At 39.6% G+C, this 15,073-nt stretch overlaps 1 protein-coding gene across 2 annotated transcripts in view; it reads left to right on the top strand.

The window, feature by feature from the left end:
- The window catches only part of GOLM1 (golgi membrane protein 1), a 29,338-nt gene extending 14,639 nt beyond the window's left edge, over positions 1–14,699 (top strand). Inside the window, exons 4-10 of one of the 2 annotated variants that reach the window (XM_014936513.1) lie at positions 3,587–3,641; positions 4,676–4,778; positions 6,877–7,012; positions 8,167–8,284; positions 9,505–9,789; positions 11,705–11,818; positions 12,147–14,699. In XM_014936513.1, the coding sequence (XP_014791999.1) occupies positions 3,587–3,641; positions 4,676–4,778; positions 6,877–7,012; positions 8,167–8,284; positions 9,505–9,789; positions 11,705–11,818; positions 12,147–12,211 (876 nt within the window). In that variant the 3' untranslated portion in view covers positions 12,212–14,699. The remainder of the gene's footprint in view (positions 1–3,586; positions 3,642–4,675; positions 4,779–6,876; positions 7,013–8,166; positions 8,285–9,504; positions 9,790–11,704; positions 11,819–12,146) is intronic. The other variant, XM_014936522.1, reaches the window with a different exon arrangement.
- Positions 14,700–15,073: the final 374 nt, after the last annotated feature.

The raw sequence follows: 15,073 nt of genomic DNA, 5'->3' as shown, positions 1-15,073 counted from the left end.
ACAGAGTTCCCGATCTTTACCAGTATTGCTTTTTAGCAATAATGCTGTGCTTTTGGTTTTGTTTTGAGGGTGGGTTTTTTTGTTTGGCTGTTTGGGTGTTTTTTTTTTCCCCCCTTTATTGAGGATGCAAAAAGTCTGGAATTTCTGAATGGAATTCAGTTCAGTGAGAAATAGGTTTATAAGAAAGGTGTCTCTTCCATTTTGGGCTTGAAATTTGTATGAGGCTTGCTTCAATTGGTACTCCTCCACTGAAGTATACATGAGATATAATTAAGAAATGAACAGCAGATAATCAAAATATGTCTTGCACTGTGCTGCCAGCGTGGTAGTAGGGAACAGTAGGAGCATGCAAGGCAGAACTGCTCCTTATCTTTGAGGTAAGGACTTTGATCAGTTTGAGTTAATCGTGAAATAGGTGTCCTTCTTCTCTCTCATTAATTATAAATGCTTGTTTCTGCTATTTCCTGCATGTATAAATCTTACCCTTCCAGCTTGCTTTGTTCCCAGTTGGTTTTGTTCTTAGCAGCTGATTTACTGATGCTGTGGCTCATATTTGTCTCCTTGTGAGAGCTGTATTTGCGAAAGCAAAGTCTCTTTTTTCTTAGGTTGTAATTCTGAAACCAGTGTTTACTTTCATCAAGCTCTTTGACATTTTATTGTTGCAATATTGTTGCAGTGTCTCATTATGCTTTTGTGTACACCATGCAGTCAGCCTTACAAAGGATGTTACCTCGGTTCAGTGTGCTTGGGTTAGCTTTATTATTGTGGCAGGGTTACAGGGTTAGCTGGGTTTATTGCAGTAGCAAATGCTGAAGGAGTTACTGTAGTAATGCCTCCAAGGAATATGTTTGTGGAGGCTACTGTGTAAGACGTTAATTGGATGAAATGCATGTAAATAGTTCAGAATATGTGCTCAAAACATATGCTTTGAAATAATTTATCTCAAAGCTTCCTCACGGGAAGCATTATGCATTATGTTTTGGGTGTTTTTTTTAAATAACCTTAACTTTTGTGTTTCTTAAGTGGAGTATGACTTATGTAGACATGTTCTGCAGTGAATAAAAAGACCAAATCCATCTCTGGCAGTTGTCATTAAAAATTTTGCTGTTCAGCCGGAGCAAGATTTTTCCATCATTGCTAGTGGCAGTGTGGCTTTTGGGTTTTGATTTCTGAAGACCTACTGTCCTCACCATTGACTCTGGTAGGGAGACTGGCTTTTCCTCTGTGATAGTGACAAGGGACTTCTGTGCAAGAAATGTTTGCACATATAACAAGCTATGTTACAGAGTTACGCTGTCACAGAAGGTCAGACTGTGATACAGTGAGTTCCCAAAAGCTAGATTCTCACTCCTAGGGATCATAGGTATTGATTTTTGGGCTGAGTGAGATTTAAAATGAGAGTTTCATCCTAGAACTGAATTTTGGCATGTGTTTGCTGAGTGTTTCCTGGCACTTTGCTTTCTTGAACCAGCGCAAAACCCCAAAAGAAAATAATGTCTGCCTAATTCACAGCCATGAGGTGAAGATTAGTTATCACTTAGATAACAGCAGGAGGAACAGAAAACCTGACGTTATTGATACAGTTGGATTGCAAGCTGGCAGTTGGAGCACTGCCCTGTAAATGATTAAACAGTATTTCCTGCTCAAGTTAAACGTCTAACTAAATTTTCTTGATTTTTTTTTTTTTTTTTTACTGGCCTTCTACCCACAAATTCAGGGAACTAGGTGTAGCATTGCCAAACGGAAGTTTTATATGCAATCCAGAAAGACCTAGGCATGTTTGGTTTTTTTTCTTCATTGTGTTTAAGGAGCCTTTTCACATGGCATATCCATGTATTCACTTCAGTTAATTACAGTTATTATTGTCCTAATGTGTACAAAATATTTAATGCTTGTCTGGTTTCCTGTCAAAGAGGTGGTCCTGGTATTTGGGAGTTTCATTTGAAGGAAAAAAAAAAACCCCACACCACAACAAAACAAACTGTAGGAACATAAAATTGCCATGTCATACTGATTTTTCCAGTTTCTGATGATGGCTAATGCTGGAGAACCTGAAGATGAAAATCATGGAACAACCTGATTATGTTGCTCATGCATTAGCAAAACTTGGCATTTCCATCAAAACATTAACTTCCTTTCCCCAGTAAACAAATGATAACAATTCCAGCCCCTTTTTTTTCCACCTGTCCTATGAGAAACAAGAAGATAGATATAAAACAATCCAAATTTTATGTTGTTATTATTTTTTCCTCTATAACAAAGGAGCAAGGCCCTTGCTCTTGAGGTTTCACGGTGGTGTTCATGGACTGGCTGTATGTATGGAATGGTGTAGGAATATTTCTTTTATTGGGCTGAAAATGGCTGCCTCTTCATCAATATATGAATACATTTCCTCTTTGAATTGGGACTCCTTAAAGAGTCAACAAAAGCCAAATCCATCCCCCTGCTGTGTGCTGTCCCACTGTGATTGAACATGTTGCTTTTCCTAATCAAGCTGCACTTACTACTGTAGTCTTTGTGAAAAAAGGCACTGATAGCATTGTCAGTGTTTCAGGGTGACTTGAGCAGACAGAACGGATACATTAATTTATTTGCACTTTGGACTTAAGAAAACATTAATACTTGAGCAGAAACTTCAGGAAAGTGGGGGCTTGATGTATCCTGACCTGGGACCCCCTGCAGAACACTGGGGTCTCCTGGGAGAAGGGTAAGAAGGAAACTGGCAGTGAAGTGTAGGAAATACGCTCCTAAGACTGGGCTGGCTGGTTTCTGAAGGGTCAGTGGATCTCGCAATTTTGTAGTCTGAAGGGACTCTTCTGCACCAGACTTTCAAAACGTTAAATATGGATCTGAGTTATCCTGATATCTGGCTCACAGGAATTAATTTCCTTTACACTTGTCTTAGTTCTGTAAATATTCAGGTGTTTTGGGGCATGTATATGTATGTGTTAGTAGATTGATGAAAGAACGGACAGAACATGCTCTTACATTGACTCCCTCTTCAGAACGAGAGAGAGAGAGCAAAGTGAGGGAATGGAAAAAAGTCACTCCAGCACTTTCCTGTCAAAGAGAGGGACAGGATAGTTAGAAAAGCAATACCGTGCAAGGGTTTCATGTTGCTTTCGTAGAATTTCTTTATGCTCTATGACTAATGCTTTTGTAGCTCATCCTCACATGCCTGAATGCAGGTGTATTGATTGCCTGGATAGAGGGTAGTTGATAGCAAGCTGTAGTGTGCTGTATACCTTCAAGTGATAGATACAGTAAATCTGGCTGTGACTGCAATTGTGAGATTAAACCAGAATAAAGCAGCCAGCTATTTTAGTAGCAGACTCCTTAAATACCTCCTCTCAAGTGCTGTAATATCTTCTCCCATGTTTACTGGGAAGTCTGGGTTAAAATGAGTGTTTGTTGTTTGCAGCAGGAACTCTCTAGAGGAGCTAAAAGTTTCTGTGTTTGGCTGTAACCCAGCACTTCACGAAGAAAAGATCCTTTAACAAGTGCTTTTATTGGTGGTTTTTCTAGTATTAATGGTAACACAGGTCCTTTGCAATTACAGCATTGTTTTCTGTTTTGCTCCTTCCAGGCAGTGCTGATGAGTAACATCACAGTAAATGAACGATTGATCCAGGATCTGCGAGGTATGTTGGAATAGCCCTCTGTATCTCTCTTACACTAGTTTTCAGGCCCCCTGTTTTTAAAACTTGCATTATTATGGAGTCTTCTGAGAATGCTGCCTTTCTTCAAGTCAGGAGCTGCAATAACTTAGATCTTGCATGTGCAAAGTTCCAGTTCAGTGAGATGTCAGACTAATCTCCCTCAACAGTAGAAGGATTTATCTATGTAGTGTTTGATGTAGGGCTCCTGACCCTTATGGTATAGAATAATGCAGAATAAAACTAGCTTCTATGTGTATTGTTGTTATATATATTCTTCATTCTACCTTTTGCAGCGTATTCTTGCGTTTCTCCCTGGGGTTTTTGGGTCATGCATTTTAGAACAAAGGGAATTCAGAAACTCCTGTATGAAATAAGAAAACTTGGTCCAATTAATTTCTATTTGTATTGATTCTTCAAAATTATTGTTAGCAATTTATTCCTCAGGAAGTCTGGGGAATGGATCCTAAGTTCTATAACCAGGTAAATATGTTGTGGTGCCACCTTCTGACGCACTCACACAGAGCTTTCTATTAGGAAGAAAATTCTAAATCGTAGATGCCTGTTTTTGAGGAACACAACTGTAAATTGTGTATTATTCGGAGAAGCATTGTAACCTTGTCTTTAGATGGCTAATATACATGAATGGCATTTCATGCTATTTTCTGATTAATATTTCATAGACCTGAAGACTTCATGAGCTGAAACCTAGCAGAGCAAAGGTTTGCAAACAAGTTGGAGTATTCCTCATGGAGCAAATGAGGTCAAAAACTGTCACACCATTTTTGTTAATATGTTAGGCTGAAAGGCTATCCTTGCCCAATCCTGTGCATCTTTGATGAATGAATACAACTATTATACAAATTATTCAACTATTATTCTATACAAAATTTAGTAAGCATGGCGGATGAAGTGAGTATGCTTACTATCAGTCTCTTACTTGATACTTCTCTTGTAACATACGTAGGTGTATTTGTGTGTGTCTGCTTTAATATATGTCTTAATCCTATTTTGGTCAGAACACTTGAAAGAGTTACAGACAGAATATGGAAAGCTACAGCTGGATGTTTACTGGTTTCAGAAGAACCAGACTAGCCTTCAGAAGAAGTTCTCATATGACCTGTAAGTATGTTCTTTCTACAAGATGGCTTTGGTTGTAGGTGACTCGTTTATAACCCAGAGTATTCTTGTAATAGCTAATGCAATTAATAAACTTACAGTTTTAAGGAGAAAGTAACACCTTGACACGCATTCTAAAATTGCTCACAGTTGATCTTGGAGAATAATGTAGACCTTGCAGTACTCTAGCATCTCAGTATCCACAGATTTCTCCCATGCTTCCTGGTGTTCCTTCCATTGCAGGAGGAGAAAGGTAGCAATATTCACATTTAAGAGTTGGGGCAAAAATTGAAACACAAAAAGGCTAAACTCTGAAGAAGTTTAAGAATTAAGATATGGGAGTACCTGACAAGAAGCTGTACCTCATTGAGCTGCCAGAGGTCTCAGAAAATTTCTGGTACATTAGCAAAATCAGACATTACAGTAATGTCTACTCAAGAAGAAATGGTAATAAAGGTAATTAATTTGCCAGTTTATACCATATCTATCTGCCATTGTTCCTTTCTGGGTGTGAACTACAGGACAGACTTCTTGATTTTAAAAAGTGGGGGTAGAGGGAGATGAAAGTGCAATAAAAACAAGTGACTTGCTGTCATAGAACACATGTCTTGAGAATCCTCTGGATTAGGTAGTACCTTATTTGCAGTTTGAAAAACTGGAACATGCCCATCTGAACCAGCTGCTTTTACACTGGGGCTATTAACACTCTACCAGAGCCAAGCTCAGAAGAAATTTGTCCCCCTTCTGTCTTAGTGAGGGGGAGCTAAAACTTGGGGAATGTTGACCGTGTTGTTGCACAACGCATGCTGAGAGAAGTTTTGCGTGCAGAAAGATGCATTTGCAGGGTCTGTAGCTGATGGTAGACATTGAACTCAAAGTTACCTTAGAGTGGAAAAAAAAAAAGAAGAGGGGAGAGAGAGAGAAAGGAAAACAGGGTTAAAAAGCCCCAAAAAACTCCTTTGGCACTGGGACCAGCAGGGAAGAGAAACAGTGTGGTCCTCAGAGAAGCCTGTTCCTTGTGTGTGCTCCAGTGCAGTGGGTGCTGACAGCCACGATGATTTTTCACCACATTTTCCTCTAGCACGTGCACTTCTCGTGAGGATCACTCAAAACCATGATTGCTTGTTCCTGCTCATGGTGGGATCAAAGCATACCTGGGGTCGTATGATGGCTGCTTTCTAAGCTTCCTACATGTGTGTTACAGGGTAATGCTTATGTGCTTTGTTACTCACTAGGTCTTGTCCTTCCTCTAATATAAACCAAAAGTTACAAAAGCAGGTTATGAAGAGAGTGGGGAAGAAAGGGGGGTGATCCTGCCCTGGTGGCAGTCACTTTCCCTGAGGAACGCAGCTGGACAATACTCCTGGAGTTTACCTGGGATCCTCAGCACAACCACAAAAGGGGAAAGCCCTGGCACCTTCAGGAGAAACACTGCTGCAATAGCCAAGGGCTTGCCTAGAGGTTACGGAGCTGTGAGGGACAGGCAGGCCCCTGGTGTCCTGAACTTTGAGGCACTAATGGCACTGTGTAACTATTAAAAGTATATAAAAGATATACAGTACTTGCATCTTTAGAAAATACTCCTTTTTTGGAACTTAAGATAACTACTGATGAACTCCATTTCTCTAACATATGTTTTGTTATGTCTTGAAGTGCTGCACTTTGGTGAAATACTGAGAAAGGATGTTTAGTTTGCTAACGGTAGCTTACACCTGGTTTTTATTTCAACTAGTATCTTGCTGTTTTCAATTCCTAGCTAAAATCCTATTACGTGTTTCTGTTACCATACTAGAAATGCTTCAAGGATCAAAATTGATTTTGATTTAGCTGGAATTGACTGGTCAGTGGAAGACAAGAAAATTCATGTAGCTTGTTGAGCTGGTGTAACAAAGCAGTTTAAATTTACAACTTCTGGTAGAAATTGGACTGACTGCACCGCTGGTTTGTCCCACTGAGTTCTCAAATGTAAGAACAGATAATAGAACTAAGAAAATAATAAAATGGGGGGGGGGGAAAAAGGAATAACTCATTTTACAAAAGAATATTTTAGAAGAGTGTGGATGAAAGTAAACAACTGCTCACTTGTTTGTGTTTTTCCCAGGTCACAGTGCATCAACCAGATGAAAGAATTAAAAGAACAGTGTGAAGAAAGGATAGATGAGCTTACAAAAAAGGGTAATGATGTACCACAACTCAAAGAAAACAAAGACTCAGAAGGGTCAAAAAAAGAAAACCAGGTATGGTTTGGGTAATTTCTTAAAAATCTTTTTCTTTGTAATTCTTAAGGGATTTTCCACCTTTTTGCTACTCTCAAGTAACATTAGCCCATCTCATTAAGTTTTGCACTGCTTTCCTTCACATTTATCGAATGTTTGTGATCTGTAGGAAATTGAGTGATTCCAAGGACAGAACAGGCAGAGGTCCTGCAGAAGACTCCAAATCACTGTGTCTGAGGCAGGCAGAATCTGAGAGGTGATGCTGGCAGTGGTGCAGAGCCCATCAAAGAACATTTACACTGCTGAGCTTTGGTTCACAGCTCCTTTTGACTTTGTTAAAGGACATCATTGCTTTGTGTGTTGAAGGCATCTGTTGAAGATGAGGATAAGTTGTGAGTCATGTCAGAGTGGCAGCAAGCCAGGACTATGATACTGTAGTCCAAGGGTCTTTAGCCATCAGCCATAAATTTTCAGAGATCCCAATGCCAGCCTTTTACTGTGGGAGTGAGGGGAAGATCAAATGTCTTACCTGCTTGCTTTTGGGTACTCTGAGTCCCAGAACCACAAAAGGTGTTGCCATATGTGACGTGAGAAGGCTCACGAGGATGGGGCAAGCTTGGCACGCACGGGGGCTGTGTGCCAGCTGACTCTTTCTTCCTGGGGTACAGAGTGTGGGAGGAAATCCTGAGAAAAGGAAATTTCAGGTCGTCATGTTGTCTTGGCATGTGAATTATTGATGCTGCTTCAGTGAAGGAGGATTTGCACAGGGACAGGACTTGATGGGTTAAGCTTGATACAGATGACCCTGGAAATGCACAATGAAACTCCTGGGTGAGAGTGGAGAAACGTGTGGTGTTACAGTTCTGTGACCCTCAGGGAATAACAGGTAGTGTTTCTTGTGAAACGCTAAGCAAAAGCAGTAACCTCATCATTAGCTGTAATTAGACTAAAGAAGGCATGTTAAATTCTCCTGATGTGTTGTGCTGTTAAATAGAAACATCACTTTTTGTTCAAGATTGTATGGTACTTCCATCACCGATAAAAAATTTCAGCCCAAATATTTCTTCCCGTACAGTAGGTTTTTTCCCCCTACTGTACTCTTATCTAACTTCCTCTTTCCAAATCTAGGAGTAGTTACACAGACCAGTGCTTATCTGTGTACACTTGCTTTATAGGTCAATATTCAGCTGCCAGCCCTGAAGCAAACTGAGTTCAAGCAGGCTGGCTTGGAACAGCAGAAACCGGACAAAGATGTACCTACAGTGAAAAAGGCAGACTCGCCGCAGGCTAAAGGTGAGGTGGAAATCACTCTTGCTAGCAACTGGTGAAGAATGTTTGTAGTTTAATTGAACATTTGAAAAACATTTGTTGTACACAAGAATAAGACAGAAAAACCAACACCAGTAGACTGAACTGTAATATTTTTTCAGCTGTGGAGAGGTATAATTATTGGTTCGGTTTTGTTGTAATTGACATGTTGCATGCAAAGGAAAATATGAGTATTTACAATTCTAGAGTAATAATCCTCATTTAATATGGAGAAAATACCATGCTATTGGAAACAATGTTTTTCAAGCATGTTTAAAATTTGCTTCGTTAATAGGTTTGACACATGTAGCCTGCTACCCAACCCTATAAAACAGTTGAAAGTTAGGCTTTAAACAAACACACGTCCATGCTTTCCATGTGTTGTTACTAAGCAAGATGCAAGTAAGGTATATGATACACAGAAGAACAGATCAGTAAACCTAATGGTTGCTTTTGGCTCTAAACTCTCAAACCGTTAATTTGAATGGATGCGTCTCTGTGCATCAGTCTCGTGTAGTACTGGGTGTGATAGAAATTCTGTTGCCTATTTCATAATTCTTATGTGCTATCTTAAATTACAATCTTGTGAGCGTGCAACTCATTTTAGAGAGCTAGCAGTCGAAGACAACATCTATATATAGTTTATTCAGGGAAATTTTTATCATGATTTTTTTTTTAGTTAAAAATACAGATACACAAGAATAAGATATTACCATATCTGGTAAAAGTAATAGCCCTCATGCACTTCCTCTTCATATTTAAAGGTATTGAAAGCTTGGATTTACTTGCAGATCTGCCCATGTGACTGCTTTGTCCTGAGCTGCTTTTGAACACCACATGTTTTATTGTCAGTAATAAAATGTCACACGCAGAGACCTGATGCTTTTATGGGACACTGCAATTTTTATTTAAACTGCTCTGTTTCACCTGCCCAGTTTTTTAACTGCACATATCAAAATTTTAAGTAGGTAGAAGTGTGAATCTGTTAACAGTAAACAATGTCTCATCCTTTTGCTGCTTCTGGTAGGAAATAATGGGTTGTTGTCTTTTTGTCTCTGGAACTGATGTGGTTGAAAGATGTTCTTTCAGAGGAAAAACAATAATTGGATGAGAAAGATAAAACAGTACTTATTAAAGGTTTTTAACTTGTGCCATCACTGAAAGACATTAGGTTCTTTACTGAGAATAATTTTTATTGTGTACAGAAAGAATAAATGATGCAGCTGACATCAGAAAACAGGAGCCTAAGGCAGAAGAGAATCTTTCCAGTCAACTGAAAAACCCACAGGATTCACTCAAGGCTGCTGCAGATCACAAGGAGATACCACCTGAGTCAGAGAAAAAGCTGAATCCCTCTGAAGATGAAAAACAAGTAGCTGAGCAAGATGGATTACAGCCAGCAGCAGAGCAGGCTGAGAGCGAGGAAGTCGAGAGGGAGGAGCTAGTAAATTTTGATGCTAAGCAGGATGACGTGCCCCCCGGAAAGGCTGGTTGGTAGCACGTCACGTATTTTTAAGATCAGTAATAAAATAAAAGTGTGGAATAGGGCACGATTTCTGCAACAGGGGTGGCAGCTGGCCAGGCTTAGCATAAGGTTTCATAAAGGTTAGTGTGAGAGATCAAAGATTAGTCAGTTCCCAGCAGTCTCCTACAGTCCATGGGTAAAGATGGAGGCTTCTGTTTGTGCAACATGAAGCTACCAGGCTGAATTATTCTGCATCACCATAGCAGCCTTCCTCTCTCTCTCTATTGGCTGTACAAGGCATTTGGGGAAATTAGCCCCAAAACTTTTTGGTAGTGAGGCTTTGTAAGAATTTGACATATTGAAAAGATGAGATGTTAACCATTCAAAGCATTGATAAGTAGAGAGATACTACATATTAAACATTTTGCAGGTAGTCTTTCTATAGTATCAATGTGCACATGCTAGTTATGTCTATTTCAAATTAATGAATAAAACTCAACCTAAGACTTCAGGTATCTAAAGTTTATTATTGTGAGTCGGCAGAACTGCAGATCAGATGTCACGAAGGTGCCTCTTTCAGGGTCACATGTGGTAGGTGCCTGAAACAACTGCATGTCTCCACAGCACCGAGCAGCAGAGTACTGATGTTGTGCCTAAACTTGCCCAGAATCTAGGCATCCTTCTCTGTGTCTTGAGGAACTCAGTTTCAGTAGCCCAGAATAATCAAGAGGAAGCCTTATGGCAGTCAGATGAGGAATTGATGCCCACAAAAAATGCTCTTAATGCTTTTTTAGTAAATGTATCCATGGAATCATAAGTAATGATGTTAACACTGTTGATAACTTGGCAGGGATAAAATCTCATCTGCATTGCTACAGTAGTATTTTTCTAACTACTCTGAAAGGATGCTGGCCAGAGCAGGCTGTCCCCCGAAGAGATGGGAATACAAGTTACCTAAACTGCTTCCATTTTAACAGAACTAAGTAATTGTGTGTAACCTATGGAAAGTCAGAGCTTCTTTGAGCTAGAAAGACTAGCAGGATGTTCTTCAGGCTTAGATGTTTCAACAGGAGTGGCATACCTTACCACATTGGTTCCTCATAGGCAAAGGAGCTGCCTTCTGCATTCTCAGAGTATCCTCTCTTTCAGTAACAGCTGCTTTTAAAACAGCCAGTTACTAATTAGAGGGCATGTCTTAAGAACATTCAGAACCAGAGACTCTGATCTCTCTTAACTGGGATACGCTTATACCTCTATGCCATTATGTTTTTTTCTGGCTGGCTAACTGAAAAATAAGGGTAGTAATCTGGTAATCAGAAATAATTTTTCCAATTGCTTCTGAGCTCTCTATATAAAGAAATCTTAAAATAGTCAATAAAAGTTGTTTGAGATTAATTAAATGATTGGGTGAAGAAAATCCATTACAGAAAAGCACTTTTGTGTCAAGTTAGCACATAAAATACTTTTTCTTTTTTGTTTGTTTTTAAAATGCTATACTCACAGCTTTGTGCTTGGTGGACAAACTAAAACGGGGGAAGCTGAAATATGTTTTAGTGCTGGTGGTAATATATTTAAAGCAAGACCACTGTCAAGCTTTCAGCACTGGTATCAGGTTTTACTCTTCCTTGGGCTGTCCTTTACTGTGCTCTGAAATTGTTTAATGCTTTTCCTCTCTGTCCATATGAGTGCTGGCTGAATTTTATTACATTTTCCAAATCCCAAAACATTCTGTCTCTTACTCAGTTATTTAGACAAGATTTACAGCAAAAGCTGCTCTGAAATTTAACAGTTCAAAGGGAAAACTAATAAGAAAACATACTCAAAATGGCAATTCATTCAGCAGCAAAGTAAATTCTGTGGAACATTGTTACAGTAACTGTTTCTTGTGCAGATGACCTCATGGTATAGCGTAAAACTAAGTAATTTTTACATTTTTACAGACAAACAGGAACATGAAGCACTGAATCAGGACAAGGGTGTTGATTACAACGTAGATGAGAATGAAGCTGAATCAGAAACGGACAAGCAAGCAGCACTTGCAGGGATTGAAAATGGTAAAAAAGTCTTATTCTAAAAGTACCACATGCTGACAATTTTAAGATGGTATTTTGAATGGTATCCTGTAACAGATAGAGCTAGCTAATTTCTTTCTGTCTTTTGAGCTTTCCCTCATGTTGACAGCATGACTTATTTTCTGCATAGCGTCACTGAAGCTACTGTCTAACATGTGGTGGGGAGGGACCGTATCTGTAGCTTTTCTGTACAGTACATAACAGTCCTTTTAAAATTATTCTGCTGTGTTCTAGATTGTTTTCTAGATGAAGAAGTATCACTTTGGCTTCTTAAAGAGATTTCTGTACCTTTTGTGTTTTTCTTAATTAGTTCAAAACTCTGAAGATGTGAAGAACCACTTACATGAGCATGGTGAAGAACGACAGAGGTTGTGAAAAAAGGAGGTTCATGGTGCAGCTTGGTCTCCTTCATATAAATGCAGCAATGATGAGAGCGAAGTGATCTGAGACTGTTTTGAGTGTCTTCTCAAGGCTTCAACAAGGGCCCAAATGAAGTAGTATTTTCTTGTGAAGTTTTAGTACTGTTTCAGTGGTGAAAGTAATCTTAAACCTCGGGAGGCTTGTTTTAAGCAGCTTGACCTCTGGAATGACTCTCTTTCTTTCCTATCAATTACAAAGTTGAAACCAACTAGCAGTAAACTTTGAAGCTGGCTATCTCGTACAGTCATACTACAATAGCAGTACGTGTGGATTGCTGGCAGATGAGAGAGACTCCTCTGCCAGGGATGGAAGTCTCCCCTGAGCAACGCAGTAGAGAAATCCCCAGCTGAGTTTTAAGCCAAGCTTGAGGAACTAAGTTACCTTGACAAAACATGGGAAGGGTGAAGAATGGTCCATGCTGCAGTCTGCCTGTGTGCCTATTCTGGCATATTTGTGCTGCAGTGTAGATAGACTCAGAAAGCATGATTTTTAGTCCTCAGATATTAGGCAGTATGATATGTTTTCCTGGGCCTACAGTGGCCTATAACCAGGCTGAAACACTGTCGTGGTTGTGTTCTTGGCTTTCAGGTTAAGAAAAGAAGAATGATTCCAAGAATACTGTCTTCTCGTTAAGAGATTAGCAGGAATGTTTTTCTGAAAGCTTTGCTGGACTCCTGGTCACAAGATCAGTATGACGGTATGGTTCAGTTACCACTAACTTGGACAAGTTAGGAGTGTTAAAATTCAGGCTCCTGAACTTTTCATGACAGAAGGCATCTGAAATGGCTACGAAGTGCTGCGACTTCCCTTTACTCCTCCCAGCCACTGTCTTCTGCCAAAGAGTAGAAAGGCAAATGCTTGCCTTGTAGAGCATCAGTCATCTCAGCTGTTCCAAGTGACTGATCTTCTCTGCCAGGCTTCTGATGAAAGGTGAACCAGGTATGCATTGACCAGACGTCTCGGTGTCTCCCACAGGTGAGGCTCTCGTCGTTGTGAAGTCCTGTGTTATGCGTAATGTTACCGTGGTGTTAATGTTCTGTAGTCTTCATCTTTTCTGTAACTTTTTGAATGTAAACTAGAAACTAGTTTACTTGCCATAACCCAGAAATACTCTCTACTACCACTGAAGCACCCTTCAGTGGTTGCCAGCTGTGTGTCACCAGCTGTTTACAAGATGCTTGGAGAGATCTTTGTGAGCCTGAACCGAGCGTGGGAGCAGACAGACATGACTAATTTCCCAACCTGCAATTCCATTTAAGAAAATACAACTTTGTCTTGGCTTTCTCTTAACACACTTCATTTTTGTAGCTTCTTTCCTGATGTGTTGTTCCTCACTGTACTAGTTTACAACTCCTGTACCTTCGGATGACATAGGTATGCCAGTGGAAGGTTGGTTCTTTTGTGTGTGAAGAGAGTACTAGTTGTCATCACTGAGTGAAAGGCAGAGCTCCAGTCAAATGGTGCCTACTAAGCCTAAATACTTAAAACAGTTCTTTGATAGACCTGGCACATGTAACTTGAATTCTTCTAAGAAAAGCACTGACTTCCATTACTGAGTTCTTGGTTATTCTGTTGTTGTTTTTTTTCACCATGCAAGTCAGACTTAACTGGTCTGGGCTACTACAGTCAATACAGCAGGAAAAAATGCAGGAGAGAAAAGGAGGTATAAGCATCTTTTCTGACAAGCATTGGTACGCTTGGGCTATTAAGGTTGTTTGTTGCACATAATGGCATGTTTTAGCATCAAAATTTTACCCATCTTCCAAGTAAAAGGAGCATTTTCTTAGGACTTAATCTGTAAACAGTTATGTAGCTGAGATTAAGTCAATCAGGAATTTAATAGTGATTGTTAAAAGAGTGTAAAATATACTGGTAAAGATACCGCTAAAATTCCAAACCACAGAATCCCAAGGCAATGAATATATTGCCAGAGACTTCTCTTTGGGCTGTATTTCTGTGCAGGACCCAAACCTGAGTAGGCTTCTCCCTGGCCAGCTGCATGTTGTCCTCTCCATACTCAAGAACACCTTTGTGTGAAGCACCTCTGACAGCAGGGGCTCTGAAAACCTGTGCAAGAGCGATCTTCAGAAGCACAAAGGCATACAATCATTCTCAATGGCTTCAAGCACTATGGGGATATAACTAGTGGTAGATTTCTAGTAGACAATGGGCCTGTATGTCTACTATATAGAATTTAAAATTAAAGGGCTTTTAGTTGAACAAAACATGAGATTCACTTGGAACTGTCATTTACAGAGTGTTGTCTATCACAAAAATTTTTAGTTGTGTAATCATCCCAGGGTTAAATTAACACTTGTCCTTGATGATTTTTAAATACTAAGCCTGATTCATTTTAGATAAACGTTTTACAATAAAAATAATCTTGTCTACTGTGTATTCACCCACTTCTAATGTTAATGAAAATCAGAAAGATGATGTTGAACTTGTTTTCCCTTTTATGTGTCACTTCCTTTGGAGAAATACCAAATACTGTCCTTCAGCTTCTGTCATGTAGTTCAAAATCACAAGAAGTCAGCAAAAGCCAGATGAATTCTCAGTGCCCTGCACTAGAACCAGTTTGCCCTCTTTACAACTGCATTTTCCAGGATTTTCATTCCTTTGGCAATGATCCAGAAGCATTCAAGTGGATTATTCACGATAAGCAAACATGTAAAATGGTACACAGCCTCCTTAGCAGAGAAATTGGGAAAAGCATGTCTTCAGAGCAGTAAGTCCTGCTTATTTCAAGAAACTGCAAATTGCTGGCAGACAAATGGGTATGCCAGTTCAGAGTTTCTTCACTGTTTTCCAGATCTA

Source organism: Calidris pugnax, unplaced genomic scaffold (genome assembly GCF_001431845.1).
Source record: "Calidris pugnax isolate Ruff unplaced genomic scaffold, ASM143184v1 scaffold2, whole genome shotgun sequence".
Classification (NCBI taxonomy): domain Eukaryota; kingdom Metazoa; phylum Chordata; class Aves; order Charadriiformes; family Scolopacidae; genus Calidris; species Calidris pugnax.
Note: the sequence above shows the minus strand (reverse complement) of the source record. Positions and strands in the feature narration are given on the sequence as shown.